Raw genomic sequence first — 20,000 nt, forward strand, 5'->3', positions numbered from 1 at the left:
CACTTAAGATTTGCACCCTCAAATATTTCTGGTTCACCAATTTAGTAGTTATTTTTTTTTTCTCAAATAACTTTTTATTGATTTAACAAAAAAGGACAATGACACAACATTGCATGACAATACAACCAAGAAAAATCAAAGTTAAGTACAAAGTGAAACAGGTACATCATGAATATATATACATTTAACAAGATTATCAAACTTATATATATATATATATATATATATATGTACGAAAAGAATACCCAAAGGTTATATAGAAGGTGCTGCTGTGATTTCTATAGAAAGGAACCAAGTAATTCTGTAATAAAAACATAGTCATACAAGGAGGTAGATCAGAATATCCAAGTTAAAAACTAAAGCATCTTGAATAATAGATCACTTTCTGGTCACCCTGAAAAATATCAAAAATTATTTTTCAAATGTTCTGGTAGTATATCCGCTTGTCAGGGTCATTAATGAATATTTTTTGTGAAGATAAGTATTTTATCGCTAAATTCTTCAGGCTGCACCAATAAAGTTTATAATTTAATTTAATATAGAATTTGGTCAATAAGCATAGAGTGATGAGTACATGAAGCTTAAATTTAGGTAACCTAAGGTCAGTAACATGCAGGATTGCTAGTTCCCATGATAGGGTCGATTTTTCATAATCCATCTTTTCTAGTCTAACTTTGAGGGAGCACCAAAGTTTATATGTGTGACTAGAGGGCCAGAAAATGTGTAGCAAGTCCGCTTGAAGAAAGTAGCAGCAAGGACATGATGGGGGTGTATTGGAATTGAATTTATTTAAAATACATGGGGTAAAATAAATATTATTATTTATCATTAATTGTGTATAAATCAACTTCTTAAAAGGAGAAAACATAAGGGTTAATTCTGTTGCTCTGAGTTTTTGGTGTTTACTGAGATTACTATTCTGTTGATTCCAGTAGTTGGAAAAAAGTACTACATTCTGATGCTTAGAGGCCATCAATAGTTTGTAAGTGTTAGATATGTTTTTACTTCTAGATAGACTTTTATGATTTCCAAAGCAGCAGAAACATTATTTCCAATATTTGGTTCATCTAACACTACCGTTGTTAGGAGTTCTCTAATTTGACGAAGAATGATAGTGTACTTCTGACCAAGTTTTAGCTCATCCTTAAGTTCACTTAGTGATTTCTCCTTATGTCTGTATATATTCCAAATGGTGCAATCTCTTATTAAGGGGTAATCAAGTAAACTAATCATTTTATTGTTTAACCTAATGTTAGGGTTCATGTGGATTGGTTGTAATAAGTGAAGAGTATTCTCTAACTCCATAAGCTTTATTAGATTCTGGAAGTCTTTAACCCTTTGCTTCATGGTGCTATTAATGGGAATAGTATTTAGGCTTTTAGGTGATAAGAAAAGTAAGGCTATAGGGTTAAAATTGTTACTGATTACGTGTCTATACCAGAGTTTGATCCATTGAGGGTACCATACTTTATCCACCTGAGTGAACGTTGAGATTCCTATAACCCTGCTTGCACATATTATCAAGTAATAAAGATGAAAGTTAGGCAAGCTTAGACCACCTTTAAGTTTAGGATAGCATAGTTTCTGATGACTTATTCTAGTCACTTTTGGGAACCATATGCATTTAGCCAGTTCATTATTAGCCTTTTGAAAGAAAATATTGGGGAAAATTAGATTTAAAGTAATGAATTGATAGAGTAACTTAGGTAGGACATTCATCCGTATAATTGCAGATTTGGACAGGGGGGATAAATTTTGATTTGGACAGGGGGGATAAATTAAGTTGTTGCCATCTGTGCAAATCCTGTAAGATACCTGTCCATACCTTCAAGAGATTATTCTGGTACATATACTGAGAAGTATGGTCAAAATGTATATCCAGATATTTAAGGGAGTAGTTAATTTTGAAAGGGGATTCTGCGAACAAATATTCTTTATGACCTGACGGGTTTATAGGGAAAATCTGTGATTTTTTTGGATTTATTAGATAGTTCAAAACTTTAGAAAAGGAGTCTATTGTATCAGCTAATCTCCTAATGTCTGAGATGGGGCATTCAAAATAGATATTTAAGTCATCTGCGTAAGCCGATAAACTTGTCTTGACATTTAAAGTTTTGGGGATGGAGTGAAATGTAATTTGGGATATTGAGAGAAGTAGGGGCTCAAGGCAGAGGTTAAAAAGATATGGCAACAAGGGACATCCCTGTCTATTTCCAATCAATATTTGGATGGGCTTAGATAAGGTCTTATTAATATAAAGATAGGTATAGGTTTTGCTGTACAGGTTTTCAATAATGTTGATCAGACTTTTATGGATGTTGAAATGAGACATGGTAGTGAATAAGAATTTCCAATTTACCCTATCAAAGCTTTGCAGGCATCAAGTATTAGACCATATTTAGGTCTATAGTTTTTCCTGTTAAGATGCACCATAGCATCTAATGTTAGGATATTGTCCCACGTCTGTCTATTCATCATGAAACCTGTTTGCTCCGGAGAAATTATATGAGGCATGACTTTTTTCATTCTTTCAGCTAAAATTGAAGAGAGATTTTTAATATCTACATTTAATAGGGATATGGGTCTGTAGTTATGTGGATTAGACTTATCTAAGGGGTTTTTAGGTATGAAAATTGTTTTAGAATTATTAAGATGATAGTCAGATATACCATAAATTCTGATATGGTTGCATACTTTCAGTAATATAGGTGACATGGAAACTATAAAAGTTTTATAAAATTCTGAGGTGTATCCATCAGGTCTATATTATAATCATTGAACGCTTAAAAAAGCAAACGCTGATTGATCGACCTAATTTAAGCGAAAGCTTACAATCTTGAACTGTCAGATCAGCGATTTTTTTCCCAGGGAAAAAAATCACTGATCCAAAACACATACACACAACACAAGCACACCAAGCAAACAGAAATCCACACACATACACCTAAAATCTGATACCTAACCCTACACTAAACTATGCACACACCACTAACTACCCACTTACCTTAACCCAAACCCTAACCCTAAGGTCCGTCACTATCGCACACTCACCTCACCCGCTCCCTAACCCTAACCCACTTAAATCCACCCTAACCCTCATGTCCACTCAATCGCACACACACCTAACCCGAGCCCTAACCCTAACTCACCTAAATCACCCTAACACTCACATCCACACAATCGCACACTTACCTGAATCTGACCGGTAACTTTCCACCATAACACTGAAAATACCGAAGCAACAGAAACGGACAACCAAATTCTTTCCCTAGGAAACAATTTGAGTTTCTGCTGCTTCGATATTTTGCAGTTTCGCGAAAATAAGTTCAATCAATCAGCGTTCGCTTTTTTAAGCATTCGAGGATATAATATAGACCTATATCCATCCAGGCCAGGTGTTTTTCCTTTCTTCAGTCTTCCTATGTCATCAGTCACTTCTTGTAAAGCAAGGGGAGCATCTAAAAATTCCAAATACATTTTACTTAATTTAGGAAATGTTATTTTATCAAGGAATTCTGCTATGTCATCAGAGAAGGATTGTTGGTTATTCATGCTATATAGTTCAGAGTAAATCAGGTGAAATATCTCAAGTATTTGGGTATCAGTTTTAAATACCTTATCCTGGTAATGAAGAAGTGAAATTCTGCCTGTTTCCTGTTTGTTTGCAATAATACTTGCTAGGGCTTTGGATGGTAATTGTGCCCACTCCGAGTATTTGGCTATACATTTCAGTTCGTATATAGAATAATTTTGCTGATTCAATTCATATAATTGTCTTTGAGTATTATTAATCAGGTTTTCAGTATTAGGATCAGGTTTATCTTGGTACTTCTTTACTAACTCTATTAAGTCCTCCACTAACTTACTTTCTCTTTTTAATGCAACTTTTTTGAGATAGGAAGCTTTCCGAATAAGGATTCCCCTAATCTGCGTTTTACAAGCTGCCCACTGAATGTCATACGGAATATTTATGTCTTCCATGCTATTATTTAGCTGTGCTAAAATGCTAGACACTTCCAGAATAATCTCTGAATTATATAATAGATTATTATTTAAAGACCAGTTAGAATTTTTGACCCTTTTAGCCAAGTTATTGGGTGAAAGGAATTTTAAAGTAATTCTAGAATGATCTGAGAAGTGTCTCAGTTCTGCCTGATATTTAATATCTCCTTCCGTCAGTGATTCTGAAATAAGGAAGAAGTCTATTCTAGACCAGATATTGTGGCGTTTAGAGAAGTAAGTGTATATACCTATCCTCTCCTGCCCTTCACCAAAAGAGATAGGATCAATCAGGCATAAGTCAGTCATTAGTTCACCTAAGGCAGTTGATGCTTGCATATTTTGGATAAGGAATTGTTAGTGCGATCTATCCCCGGATCAATGACTGAATTCCAGTCTCCAAGCAATATAAGTTCATGATCAGGAAAGTTTTGTAAAATGTTGTGGATTTCTAAAATAAAATCCTGTTGTCTCTGACAGGAACCATAGACACTGAGTAAAAGAGTTTGTTTCTTATTAATAGGGTTAGTAGTTATAAAATAACACCATCTGCCCTTCTTATCTGAACACTTGTTTAGGATTGTTGTCTGAAGCGATTTTTTAATAATAGCTCTACCCCTTTTGACCTTGAGTTGTCCCCAGCTGCAATTATTTCTTTAATCCATTTTTATTTGAAATTCCCTTCCAGTCCTCACTCATCATGTGTGACTCCTGAAAAAAAACACGTGTGCATCAGATTTAAAAATTAGAGGCATCAGTAAATTTCTCTTATCTTTATCCTACAAACCTCTCACATTCCAGGAGTCTATGGTCAACATTCCCAAATAGTGATTAATGAGGCAATTGTTATTGTTAAGGAAATGTGATATTTTCGGATTACAAGGTTCCAAAAGAAAGGAATAAACATACTAACTCTAAGAATGGGAAATAGAAATACATAAAGTAACATATTCACAGTAGCCCTATAACACTCTTCCAACAGCAACCCTGTGCCTACCCACTTACCCCAACTAAAAGAAACAATGTGATGAAATACAGTTACACAAGCATATACATTGAGATGATTATCATATTGAGAGGTTGTGTAACATAAGAGTAAAGTTATCACCAATATTTTAAACCTTTTAAGCAATCTAAAACATATATACAATAGCACTACGATTCCTAGAGTCATCATCCTTACCTTTCTACCAATATTCCTGTCCTCTCCTATAAGAAAACCATCACATTAAATCACTAAGTAAAGACATTTCAGTTAGATGCCAGTTAGTGGTAATACAGTGACTGCAGAAAAGAAAGGAACTTTAGCAGGAGACATATTTACAGTTGTGTACCAAAGACGTATAAACAAGATATAATATACACAAAAAACTTGCTATATTAGCATATAGGGTATAAAACAATACATTAAGCAGGCTTGATCAAAAAGCTTTCTAGCCCCTTAAACATTCAAGATATCCTTCAATGTTAAAACATTATGATTCTTCAAGCTGCTATGTAAATAATACTTATTTAACCTTTAGATTTAACATAACAAACTCTTAATAGAAACAGAGGCATCATATTAGGATAAATATCTTCTTTGTTTTGATATTGAACACATTGCTTAAGCATAAGACCCAAAAGCTTCCAAATGAATGTATATGTATGCATGTAAGCATGCATGCATCTATGAGAAACCGGGAGCCCTTACCTTGAAAACAAAATATGATTATAACTTACAAGGAGGCTGCAATACTACTGAAGGCTTATGTTACAATTCAGATCTCAAGCTGCAACCCAGTTAAGTATGTTTACCTAGTTGCCAATGTATCCCACAAAACAAAATTGCTAGAGCCTTTTGTGAAAATTTAAGCAACATCTGTAATACAATATATATATATATATATATATATATTTATATATATATAGAAGCTGAACATTGTAAACTGAGAAAAAGTCTTTACATGCAAGGGTAATGTTTCTTCATTTTGTGATGTTTATGCAGTTTATTAAGTAGTTGTATATTTTTCTTATTTTTGGTAACAGAACATGAAATTTTCTACCTGTTCCCATAGTTAAGCTTGACATAGTATGTACTAGTATCCTTATGTATACCTCTTGACAGTCATTTACTTAAATAGCCATTATAGTTCCTTAAAAAAGGGGTGGGTTCACTACCAAAGTACCACCCAGTTGTTGAAAAGATAAAAAAAGAAATTCACTTTACTCAATCCAAAGCTACAGCTTAAACCTGCATCTCTGTAGGCTTCAATCTTTAGTTCCAGAGTGTCCGCAACCTCGATTTGGCTGTTTGGAATTGGGTTATCTTGCTTTGATCATGAATACAGCCGTTTGAACATTAGTTTCTGTCCACAAGAAGATGAATGGGTGGAAGCGTGCAATTGCACCTCAAAGTCCATCCTACCATTCAACAGAAACCAGCAGATAGGTTCCTAGAGGGGATACTTCCTGACTGACGTGCACTTCCGGGTCTGTTAGATGCGGTTTACACTTTTATAAAATTAAAAGCATTAAAACTTTAGTATTTTACAAAAAGGATTTTATAGCAACAGAAATAGCATATGAGGTCAGCGACAACCTCCGATGGGGTAAACAAAGTATTTTCTTTTCGCGAGAGAGTTAAGCTTCAGGGGCTTTTCCAAAACATTTCAGAAAAATTATTTTGGTATCTTTAGGTGAGTTTGCAGTATATTTACTATCATTATATGTAAAACTTAGGGTATTTGGATACCGCATTTGGAATTTAATATTTCTTATGATAAGATCAGCGCAAAAAGGGGAGAGTTTTTGGTGCTTTTATTTAATGGCTACTGGGAGATCCTGTGACAGTTATTTTATGACCATTTCAGGAGATTAATTTTTATTTTCTAGCCATCAATAGAATTCTTTGAACATCTTGAAAATTCAGTAGTTTAACGTAGATTTGTCTCAGAGCATTTGACAGTTGTTTAGTGTGTAAAACACTCTCTCAGTTATAATGTTGTTGTCATGTGCGCCAGGTTTTTATATAAAATTAAACAATTGAAGCATGGTCTCAATCAGTTGGTTGGTGGCATATGATTCAGGTGGACCTCTTACTATAATACTGTTTCTTCTGCTCCTGGCTTCTAAATCAAGAATTTTTTGTTGAATTTCAGATGGAGTAGTATTTTTGGTACTTAAGTCTTCTTTTAGTAACGCAATCTAAATCTCATTATTTTTGGTGGTTTGTTCAATCTGTTCCATACATTCCATAGCCTGATTCAGTTTATTGCCAAAGCCGGAAAGCTGCTCAGAGAAACCTTGAACGGCCAGCTGTAATGGTAACAAGGCTTCCTTAAGATCTTCCATGTGGATGTCAGCCTCCAGCTTCTGCTTAGCACTGGATTTTGAAGTATCTATCTGTTTAATTTTCTGCCTTTTAGAAAGGGTTTCCTTCTCAGGGGAAACTATTATAGACAGTTTAGTTTTGCTGGTTTGTGTCTCCATGTTTTTAGATTCCTTCCACATATTTTGGCAGTAGTAACAGTTTATAATCACCTCCAACTTGTACTGTGCCTCTTTAGGCCTAGAGTATACACATAAAAGTAGTTCTCTGGAACTCTTGAGATTTAATAATAGAATATACACTTACAGATTATATCCAGGAGACCTCAGAATTGATGCAGACATATTGCAGAGGTGAGAGCACTAGGATCTAGCTTTTAGTTGTAGAAGGATGGTTAAAAGACCATAAATATTTTAGTTAGATAGGAACCCCATGGAAAGGGTGTTTACAGGACATCCACCATCTTGGAAATCCAGTACTGTTGTTATTATATTCTTTTTGTAGCCCTCAGTAATGATGCAAATGAAACACAGAATTGGAAATAATATATTACTAGGGTTATATGAAGTGACAGAAGCATTTCTGTGTCTGATTTTAAAGTATCAAAACATGTATGTAAGATGAAATGATCTTACACAATAGTAGATAATGTTTGATTTCTTTTTTTTTTTTTTTTTTGGTAGTGAATTGTATACAGAATTTTAACAGTAACTTTTAACTTTGAGTACTTAATTGTAATTCATAAAAATAACCAGTGGACATATTATTTTTTCCAATATTATTTCTTTTTTTTTTTTTTTTTTTACTTTTTTGTGATATCTTTAATATCTACCACTCACAGAAATTGCATGTGGCACATAAAAAAATAAATAAAACTGATTATTCCAAAAAGAAAAGAAAAAAAAACCAGCACATGTACTGTTATCTTCAGCCAAAAATTTCTTTTAATTTTTTATAATTATATTTGTTGACTAACATTTAAAAAAATTTAATTGCTAAGACAACTGAAAGCATAACTCACAATAATGCAAGTATAAAAACAAGCTTGTGGGACCATTAGTTTTGTCTTGACTAAAATGGAACAAAGTAAGGGATGATAAAGAAACAGGAGCAGCCACTAATGGGAAGGAAAACACACCATGCTTGAGTATTGCAAAGTTTGTAAAGCTAAACAAGTTGTTATGAACTAAAAAAGGTAATTACAATCAGATCTCGGATCAAAACCAACTTAGTATGTGTTTGACACAAGTGCCAAGAAATTCACTTTGAGAATAAAGCAAAGTGCTGCTGAAGACGTGACTTGACATCCAATCTGAAAATACAACAATTAGTCAGTCATCAAGATCTGATCATAATTCTTTGTAGTGCATGAAGCTGTAACTGCACCATGCGTAACCAGTTACAAAAAAAGTGCATCCACACAAAGAGCCTTACAGGTCTGGAAGGCATGAGACACAAATAGCGGGCAGAAGTCAAGTGCCCCACTGATGAGCAAACAGCTTTAGAACCTGTTAGATATTCAGTTTGTCTCCTTTTTGGCTGTGAGAGGCTATGTGTGAGTGAAAGCATACTGCATATAATCTTTTAAAGCTGTAAGAATATTTTGGATGCTGTTCTTTAATAGATGTTGTTATGCTCTAGTGTGTGCTGTAGCATAACAACAATGAAAGTTTCTTAACAAAGTAGTCTTTTTCCCTAAATTTAGAGTGTAATCAGAGTATCCCATGCAGTACAAAATTGCCATGTACTTCTCTGTCTGATGGCAAAGAACTGCATAACAAGCATATCTATTTTTGCCACTTTTGGAATGTAATCAACATGCTCCATGTGCTCCATGGGCTTTTGATACTCCCTAGTAGCACTGATACTCTGCAGCCTGATAATGAGGTATGGTATACTCCTCCCCAGTACAGTATGGTCATTCTGTAGTATTAATGAAGCTCACAGTGCGTTCACTAATCAGACTATTTATACATTTGTAGTATCATTACCACAGAGCATTTATCAGCAGACACATACTTGTGCATGGAATTATATCTGCATAACATTATACTATACATACACTTTTTCATTTAGGCTACTCCAAAACAGGAAGCTTAGTTCTCACAAATGGAGTACAAATGTATATCATTTATGCATGTGTTATGTTTTGAATTAAGCCATTTCCCCCATGTGAGTGATTTTCTCTTTTTTCTCTAGAGTACTAGAGTTCTGCCATAGTTTGCCAGAAGTTCAGCAGAAATTTTTACTAGTGTAAAAATAGAGCCTCCCTTAAATGCATTTTTGTACAGCTCATGTCTCCCTGTCTGTTGGAAGCATTGTGCTTAAGTTGCTTGATTTATACAGCTTATCTCTCCATGTCTGGTAGAAGCATTGTGCTTAAGTTGCTTGATTTATACAGCTTATCTCTCCATGTCTGGTGGAAGCATTGTGCTTAAGTTGCTTGATTTGTACAGCTTATCTCTCCATGTCTGGTAGAAGCATTGTGCTTAAGCTGCTTGATTTGTACATCTTATCTCTCCATGTCTGGTAGAAGCATTGTGCTTAAGCTGCTTGATGTGTACATCTTATCTCTCCCTGTCTGGTGGAAGCATTGTGCTTAAGTTGCTTGATTTGTACAGCTTATCTCTCCATGTCTGGTGGAAGCATTGTGCTTAAGTTGCTTTATTTGTACAGCTCATCTCTCCCTGTCTGGTGGATGCATTGTGCTTAAGTTGCTTGATTTGTACAGCTTATCTCCCCCTGTCTGGTGGAGGCATTGTGCTTAAGTTGCTTGATTTGTACATGTTATCTCTCCCTGTCTGGTAGAAGCATTGTGCTTAAGCTGCTTGATTTGTACAGCTTATCTCCCCCTGTCTGGTGAAAGTATTGTGCTTAAGCTGCTTGATTTGTATAGCTCATCTCCCCCTGTCTGGTAGAAGCATTGTGCTTAAGCTGCTTGATTTGTACAGCTTATCTCTCCATGTCTGGTGAAAGTATTGTGCTTAAGCTGCTTTATTTGTACAGCTTATCTCTTCCTGTCTGGTGGATGCATTGTGCTTAAGTTGCTTGATTTGTACAATTCATCTCCCCCTGTCTGGTGGATGCATTGTGCTTAAGCTGCTTGATGTGTACATCTTATCTCCCCCTGTCTGGTGGATGCATTGTGCTTAAGCTGCTTGATTTTTCTCTGACATAATCTTCACAGTACAAACCCTTCTCTGTAACAATAACAATGAATGGACTGTAAAAGTTGTACTGGGTAGAGGGCAATGGTGGAGTATGCAGCCATAATCATGTCATATATCTTGGTTGTTTGTCCTGTACAGATTATAACAATGCACCTGCTTCCCTGAGCCAGCTGGGATGTGCACATATGAGTACATGAGTGACAGGAAGAAGCAATCCTATTTCATATGTGCAGGGGTCTGCTTTTTCCTCACTTCTGAACCCATGACACAGAAAAAATCCTGACAGAAACTGGTTGTCAGGTCAGATTATTTAAATACTGAATACAGATGTCTTCAAAAAGTGATAGCATCTGCTGATCAGAAAACAGCGTACATAAAATTGTGATGAACATCCCTCTTTGAAGTTACAGTATCAAGATGAGAGAAAAGACTGGTGCTCTGAACTGGGGAGCACAATCCAGTTTGAAGCTGTCTAAATGAAGATAGGCCAATTCCGCCCCAGACAATGTAAGGGTCATCTTATGGGGGGGGTATTGTTTTACCAGATGAAAACACTTAACATCTTCAATAAATTACTTTTTTATCCAGTCCTTTGAGGCAGTGCAGTGGTCCATCGAGGTTTATAGTTTTTTTCTTTTTTTTTTTTATATTTTCTAATGGAACAACTGCCGAAAGCCACATAATTTGGTTCATGCTTAATAAATTAAACTTACCCCCTGGATTTTACTTTTTGATTTTTTTCTTGGCAAGTGACTATCCTGCACTGATATAATGGAACAGTCAATGCTGTAAATACATGTCTATAAGGAAAACATCTTACATGGCTAATGCAACTCTTCCTGATAGAGCAACTACAAATGGGGTACTTGATCACTGCACCTCTTACCAAGAATATTCTGGTCAGGAGTCAAAGCTGCCAGATGACTTTCCAAGTTTTTTTTTATTTAAATTTAAACAATAAACTGATATTACATATTTAGTGATACTGATGGGTTGGGAGATGACATACAAGGCAGTGATTTTCTACATTATAAACTGGACAAGATTTATTTTGATTGCCTTACATTCACAACAGACTCAACAGCTTAAATGTATTCTTCACTTGGCAATAATTCTATTTTAAAATGAGGCAATGGTCATGCTTGCACCAAAATCTCAATAGCACCAAATACATCTGATTTCAAAAGTTAAGGGTTACCTCCTTTAATTGATCCTTGATTGAGATTCACATCTTCTAAAAAAGAAAATATGACACTGTAGTACACATTACTCATATGAATATATGCAATATAGAACAAGGCATTATTAGCAATGCAGACCATTGCAAAAGAGATGAATAAAACAGAAGAATGAAAAAGTATAAGCAAACTAAATCATGTCTTATACATCTTTACAGGCAAACTTGTGTGTGTCTAAAATATTTTTTATCTTAAAGTATATTGTACATGTCAGACATTCATACCAAACATATTAAAAATGGTCGCCTCACCTCCTGTCAACATTTTTCTAATTAATTACTTTAATAACACAATAAAAAATTGACTTACTTTAATTCTAGAAACGAAAAAGCAGTTCTAACTCAGAAGCATACATTATTAATAATAGATTCTAATCCAGCCTATGACAAATATGAGTCTTACGACCTTTGTAGTTTCTTGTGTTGCTTCTAAATTTCTGCCTAGCTCACTGCATCACACCAGAAGTACAACTGATATAAAGATTTACTTATTCTACATGACATGCCATGACAACAGCCATCAAATGGCAAAGTCAAAATGCAACAAGCCCAAAAGCAATTAAAAATTATAACTGTCTGCAAAATAAACCTCCATCACTAGACAATATTGCTAAATAGCACATTGTAGTGGCACCAGGAAAATGTTTCTGAAACTGTCTTATTTAGTTTGGTTATCTACCAGAAGTTCAGCAGATCCTTCTACTCTCTTTCATCCAATATCCCCACACCCTCTAGAAAAAGATAACACATACCATTAAAGAAAATAGAAATTATCTGCATAATTGAATCCTAACCTTCATCATCACTTCAGAAGCAAAATAAAAGTATAATTGCAGCTATAATGAACATGTATAAAGAACCTCAAGTTCAATTTGTCATTCTGTTCCATTGTTAATGAGTCACTTCTGACATAGTGACAAATTCAACACACAATAGGCATTCCAAACACCAAATATGTTTATTTAGAATACCCAAAGCTTTCAAGTGGTCGCCCTTTCTCATTGCTTACCGGTATCACTGATATAGTGACCCAATAAGTAGTCACAACCATCCACAGAGATTAGCAGCAAGGAAAAAATGGAAGTAGATTTCCAGGCCTTTTCTCCATACACCACATGCACACATACTGGACACATGCTTACAAACAATTTACAATTACCAATCCACCTACTCTTTGTCTTTGGAATGTTGACAGAACACGAGTTCCCAGAGAAAACCCATGCAAACACAGGGATGACATTCAGACTACACACAAAAGACACACATGCCATCAGCCAAACCTCTTGCTGTCACAATGCTACTAATTATAATATCAACTAATAATGCTACAACGCTAACTGTGCCATTGTGCCACCCCTGTCTGCAAATGAACTAATAGTATATGCAATAATTACAACTGTGGTCTCTGGAGCAAAGATTTTGAAAATCATCAAAATTACAAGAGGAGCCATGCTTCAAATTTGCCAGACTGAAGAACCACAAATTTCACCTCTTCAAATACTGAGCTAATATACCACATGTGATGCAGATACTGGATGTATTACAAAACTATTGCAAAAAAAGGAAATAGATTACAATATGATAACTTGGAAAATGCCAATCAATGCTAAGATGGTTTAATAGATTAAACATTCAACAATGCCTGTATAAAATCTAAACAACTTGCTAATAAAACCACAACTGTCGGATCCCATAAAGAGTATCTGAAGTTGGATGCTTTTCTGTTAAGCTCCATTTGATGAGGAATGTGGCTGCTTGGTGCAGGTATTAAACTAATTAATTTTATGGGATTTTGACTGAAGAAAAGGATAAAGGTGTCTTTGAAATGATTGGAAGCTGAAAACAATGGCCAGGATGCATGGAAACAAAATATTTTTAGGAGGTGCACATTCAGAAGCCAGAACTAAGTTGGCATGAAGTTCAGAGTTTACCAGCAGAAGAGCTAAAAAGTTACTAAAACCTGAGTGTGAGTAAGGTGACGCATGACACAGAGGGAATAATCTGATGGAAGTGTTTGCCATTTATATGAAAATGCTGGAAGCTGCCACTATTGAGAATGCTGAATACCTACACAACCAACTTCTTATCTTGGAAGATGCTTATGTTTGTGCACTCAAAGAGACCTGGTTCAAGGCCGCTGAGAGTATCCTGGCTCTACAAGGCTACAATGCCTTTCACACGTTCAGACCCCAAAATGAGTGTGAAGGAACCAAAGATGGAGGAGTATCCATTTTCATTAAATCCAAATACACCTCAAGACTGTTGAAACAGTACAACTCTCTTGAGTTACCCCAGGTTCAATTAACTAGAGGAAAAATACCCTTCCACATCATTGCTAGCTACAGGTCCCCAACCATGAACCAGCCCACCACTTACCTGGACTTGCCTCAGTCAATAAACATACACTCAAACACCTTGGTCATGGGAGATTTCAACTATCCTTCCATTGATTGGGCAACTTACACGAGCACAAACAGAATCGCCATGAGGTTCCTAGACTTTAATTCAAATGCCCTGGAACAGCTGGTCCACACTCCCAAAAGGGGCTCAAATGTCCTGGACCTAGTGCTCACCAATGTGGGGGGTTACTGCACTACCCCTGTGCATTGCCCTCCCTGGTAAAGGCAGACTATAAATCTGTATAAAATACAACCAAAAAAATGCAGCAAAAATTACGACAAAAGCCACGGAATAACAAACACAGTTTATAAAATACTTAGCGCCTCGGCTTACACTTCCTTCAATGAGTAAAGAATTCACAAAACACAGTTTACTTAAATACAATACAAATAATTAGTAAAAGCTGACAATTAAACAATTAATCAATCAATTCAAATCACATACTTCCAGTTGCATTCCTTACTGAGCCCAAAAGGCTCCAATGTACCATATTTTAAAATAAGAAGGGTTTCCTTCTTTAGAAGTTTGTTTTTTAAACTAATACATTCCCCAGTGCCAACTTGTAGTTGTTTTAAAACACATCCCCTCAAAGATTCAGGGTTAGAGTCCAAGAGGTTTGCGAGCGTATAGGACACCTACTACCCCATTTAATGAGGGAAATCCAGAGGGTATTAATTTTCGGAAGAGATGGATTGAGGCAGCTCATCAGTGTTCCATTAAGGTAGAGTCTGAGACTGCTCTATAGACCAGGCACAGATCGCCTTTCAGCAGCCTGTATGATACAGCGTACAGTGACAGGACTTTCAATCTTTCCATGTAAGTCACGTTTTGGAAGCCCAGGATTCTCTTGGTAAGAAACCTCTGTGGTCTCTCCAGTTGCTGCAGATGTCTGGTGAGGTACATACAGAAAGGAGCATTGTACTCAATAAATGGTCTGATAAGGGTTGAGTACAGTGGAGTGGAGCTATAACCTCCCTGGTCTTGAATGCAATTCCCTTATTTATGAGATGCACAATGTACAATGTTTTCTTACCACTACCAACACATGGTGATTGAAGTTTACATTGCTATCAACTGTATTCCCAAGTCTTGCACCACTGAGTTTGGGCTTAGTGGGGTGTTACTTACATCATAATTGGCAGGAGCTAGTTCTTTGCCAAAGGGTATAATGAGGCATTTTTTTGTGTTAAGCCTGATCTGCAAGGCCATGGAACGTATTATCATGGAACTTATAAACAAAAACACTGGCAACCTTCAAACACTGGACCCCACCCAGGTTCGTGAAGGACCGCTCTTGTCTCGTGAACCTAATTGACTTCTTTGAATCAGTATCCAGAGCTGTGGACGAGGGTAAGGTGGTACACACAGCCTATCTGGACCTCGCCAAGGCATTTGACGCCATCAATGGAATCACTGCACATCTGAAAATCAAGTGGGACAAGAATAACTCACTCCCGGGATCTCACTACATGTGACATTAACATAACATGCTGGAGATACAGATATGTCTCCCAGTGATTACTGCTCCTTGGGAATAAACTCCCCTCTGTGTGAAGCAGAACCCCTCAATGACCCTATTCAAGTGCAATCTTGACAACTGGATGGGTGACTGTAAATTCAAACCGGGGGTGGCACCTCTGTCCCTCATGGACAGGGGCAGTCAGTGTTGATCACAAAATCGCTCTGCTACAATGACCATCTAAATATGATCAATAAGGGTACTCGGACCTTTACACAGCTAGGCTTGTAAAGGCCATAGGGCCTTTAGCCTAGTAACCTCCTATGAACCTATGAACAAGAGGTGATGCAGCCAGTTTGATAGAAAATGGTAGAGATTCAGGAAAAGAGAGCAGGAACAGTTAAAAGACTTGAACAAATTAAGTCACAGCTCATTTGATTGGGAGATAATGCATAAAAACATGACTTGAGATTATACAGTGTTTAGAGGGTAAGGAAAAGTGATTCATTGTACTATTGAGACAAAAAATGGCAGAATATACTTATTTTACTAAAAACACATTGGATATTTGCATCAGCAAAGCATTTGCAACTATCAGAAAGGGAGGTTTGGTATGGACAATGTAGGTCAGTACTGACAGTGTTTTCTGTTTGTTATGAGAGAAAACAAGTGCAATGAAAGATGTGGCAACAAGGCAGAAAATTGACTGTGGCTGGTGCAAGACTCTATCTTTGTGAATGTAAGGTTAAAAACTGAAATTTGAATTGGTATTCACAGGAACAGTAAAAGTTTTGGAACAGAAAAGACTTGGTATTTGAAAATTCTGATAAGGCAACTGAAAAAATAAAAGAATGGCAAATAGTGAGATTTACACAATTAAAATGGAACAAGTGAAAAAGGCACGTCTTAGCTGAAAAACATTGATGTACTAGGATGACTAGAAAACGTTGAAAGATTGGCTTCAACTGAGAAGATAGCTCTGTTATTGAGAGCAGATCCTCCCAAAAATGGTTGAATAGTCTGTGGAGTTCAACATGAACTGGGAATTTAAGGGAATAAGAAATTTGTGAATATGTGAATAGTGATATATCAAAGAGGACTGAAAAGGACAGAATATTGTTAATATCCCAATGAGCACGAGTAATTTTATTAAACTGTACTTCATGCTGAGTATGCCATAAAAGTTGCGTTTCTTTCTCGCACTCTCTCTCTCTCTCTCTGTCTTGTTTATTTCTTTTCCTAATTTAAATAAGGTAAAATGTTTCCAGGTGGTAGGGATTAGCCACATATAAAAGATTTTACAGATGTTTAGTATTAGTTAAACGGGGATAAGTATACTGTTTTAAACGCTCGTTGTTACATTTGGACTATTATATGGTGTGGGATATGTAACTGAAGGGTAAATATTTTTGTTAATTGTGTATATTATTAAAAATGCTCATAGTGAAGAAAATATATAATACAGAGGATTATGACTGGGTCACCAATGATAACCCGCTTATTATCTCAGACATAGATGTCAAGAAATTCACCTCGTGAGCGAAACTCGAGGGGGTGAATCTTGGCATCCATGTCGAGAGCACATAATAAGGGGTTATGAGCATAATTCTTTGTAGTGCATGGAGATTTATCGGCTCCATATACTATTAGTTAATAGGGAAAAAATTGCTAAGTGTTTTCCTGGCTTTCAAAGTCCTAAAACACTTAGAGAGCGCTGTCAGAGGGGTAGTGTAATGCAGTCTGTTACGTTTACACTTACCTCCATATCTCTTGACTGTCTAGATTTTCACAGGACATACAAATTATTGCATCATAGTCTATTCCTTATACAATATGATGTTTTCAGATGAACCACTGAGGCTTGCAGTCACCAAATAATAGGTTCATAGGTTCATACTAGGCTATCTGCCCTAGGGCATTTATAAGCCTAGCCAGAATGTGTTTGGCTTTCGCCACCCATTTTAAATTTATTTTGCTATGCCCTTTTTCGAGGTTAGTATACTGTGCCTCTGTCTAACAGTGACACAGAAGTGATACCCGGGGTAAACCTACGATCTCCCATCCACTCATCAAGATTCCTCTTGAAGAGAGTCAATGAGGGACTCTGCCTAACCTGGACTGGGATTTTATTCCAGAGTGAAGGGAGCCTCAGGGTTATGAATCTGTCCCTCCAGCATGTCCTATTTATTTCAGTGCTGAGGTTCAAGTCTCTCGAGCGCGTAGCTCAATGGGATTTGGATTTTCTGAGGTGCAGCATGTCCATTAATTCGGGTTGGACATGGCTTTATCGTCAGGCACAGATCGCCTCTGAACAGGCGGTATGCCACTGAGTAGAGCTGGAGTTTCTTTAACCGGGCAGCATATGGCATCTGTTTGAGCCCTTTGATCCTCTTGGTGAGATACTTTTGGGGTCTTTCCAGTTGCTGCAGGTGTCTGGTAAGGTACATCCCAAAAGGGGCATTGTACTCAATTATGGGCCTGATGAGGGATGAGTAAAGAGGCACGATGACCTCCCCTGATCTAGATGTGAATCCCTTCATGATTAGGTGGGCTATATAAAATGTTTTTCTAACCACTTTGGCCACGTGGTTGTCAAATGAGAGATTGCTATCAACTTGGGTCCCCAGGTCCCTAATTACTTTTTCTGTACTTAATGGATTACCACCTATGTGGTAATTTGTGGGCACTTTGTTTTTGCCAAAGGGGATGACTATACACTTTTTGGCATTTAGCTGGAGGCCATGGCTCTGGCACCAGTTGTCTGTTTGTATGAGGCCCTTTTGGAGGATGCTTGTGTCAGCTGGAGAGTCGATTATGGCTCCCAGTTTGCAGTCATCTGCGAACTTGGTCAGCCACAGTCCTTCCGTGTTGGCCTGTACCTCTGAGAAATATATACCGAACAAGAGAGGTCCCAGGACTGAGCCTTGTGGGACACCACTTGTAACTGGTTTGGAGTCTGACATGGCTCCAGCAATTCTAACCATGTGGGTTCTGTCCTTGAGCCAGTTTGCAATCGATCTAGTGACATAGGGGTTTATATTTAAGCTGGTGAGCTTATCTATAATGCCCGAGTGGGGTATTGTATCGAAGGCTTTTGCGAGGTCCAGGTAGGCTGTGTGGACCACCTTCCCCTCGTCAATGGCCTTGGTGACTGTTTCAAAGAAATCAACCAGGTTTAAGAGGCAGGATCTGCCCTTAACAAAGCCGAACTGGGTAGGATCCAGTGTTTGTAGGTCCCCAATATCTTTATTTATGAGGTCCATGATGATCCTTTCCATAGCTTTGCAGACCAAGCTAGTCAGGCTTATGGGGCGATAGTTTCCGGGATCCGTTGAGGCACCACCTTTATGGAGAGGGACCACTGTTGCTGTCGCCACTCTTTGGGCACATATCCTGTAGTAAGGCTGAGATTGAACAGTAGTTTTATGTTTGGGTTTAGCTCTTCTTGGAGTTCATGTAGGACGCAGCCGGGACACCATCTGGTCCCATTGATGCTGTGTTTTTGCTTTGGAGAGGGTGGCTCTTACCTGAGCATCTGAGATGTCAGGGGCAGCACTCTGCTGGGATAGATATTTGCCCTTTTGGTGGGGAGGGGAGAAGTTTGCGCTGAACCTGTCAGCTAGGATGTTGGTAATGTCTGTGGGTTCGGTGTATTTTTGTCATTTTGGACTAATTCTGAGCATATCTGGGAATTACCACCCAGGTTCCTAACATAACTAAAGAAAGCCTTGTGATTATCCTTAGTGTCCTGTGCAATTTTTCTCTCGAAGCTGGCCTTAGACAATTTTATGTGTGCCCATAGTTTTTTGCTAATACTGATCAGTGATGCCTTCCCTTTTTGGGATTTTTGCTCTGTCATTTAGTAGCTTCCTCCTTCTATTGTATAGTTTGTTTATGGCTGGGGTCCACCAGACAGGACGTCTGCCTTTGGAGGATTGGGTCTTGGTTTTATTTGGATCGCATGATCCATGCATTCCTGAAGGTGTTCATAGAATGCGTTTATAAAGGATTCTGCGGTCTGGGCCGTATTTTCCACAGGCCCGGGGGCTTTGAAGGATTCCACCTCAGTTTTGATGAGTGTGAAATTTGCTTTAGAGAAGTTTTTCACTGTGGTTTTCTGGGCAGGGGGTGGGGTCGGGATGTGAATATCCAGTGAGATTAGTTTATGGTCTGATCTTACCAGTGAGGGATACACTTCTGGTCTGGAGCATAGAGTCCCCATGTTGGTGATGATCAGGTCCAGTATGTTTTCCCCTCTTGTGGGAGTGGTAACAAGTTGTTCCATAGCATTTGAGTTTATAAATTCTAGGAACCTTTGGGCTAGGGTGTTGGAGCTAGAGTAATGCTCCCAGTCTATGTTTGGGTAGTTGAAGTCACCCAATATAATGGTGTTTGGAGAGACCTTCATATTTTCCAGTGTTCTCA

At 37.3% G+C, this 20,000-nt stretch overlaps 1 protein-coding gene across 5 annotated transcripts in view; it reads right to left on the reverse strand.

The window, feature by feature from the left end:
- The window catches only part of LOC122809153, a 1,026,347-nt gene that overhangs the window by 198,747 nt on the left and 807,600 nt on the right, over window positions 1–20,000 (reverse strand). For 3 of the 5 annotated variants that reach the window (XM_044080436.1, XM_044080434.1, XM_044080438.1), the window contains one exon: window positions 11,678–11,713. The exons of 1 other annotated variant lie outside the window; for it this stretch is intronic. In XM_044080436.1, coding sequence (XP_043936371.1) covers window positions 11,678–11,713 — 36 coding nt within the window. The remainder of the gene's footprint in view (window positions 1–11,677; window positions 11,714–20,000) is intronic. One more of the 5 variants, XM_044080435.1, reaches the window with a different exon arrangement.

This window comes from Protopterus annectens, chromosome 8.part0 (assembly GCF_019279795.1).
Source record: "Protopterus annectens isolate FY-2018-M chromosome 8.part0, PAN1.0, whole genome shotgun sequence".
Taxonomy (NCBI): domain Eukaryota; kingdom Metazoa; phylum Chordata; order Ceratodontiformes; family Protopteridae; genus Protopterus; species Protopterus annectens.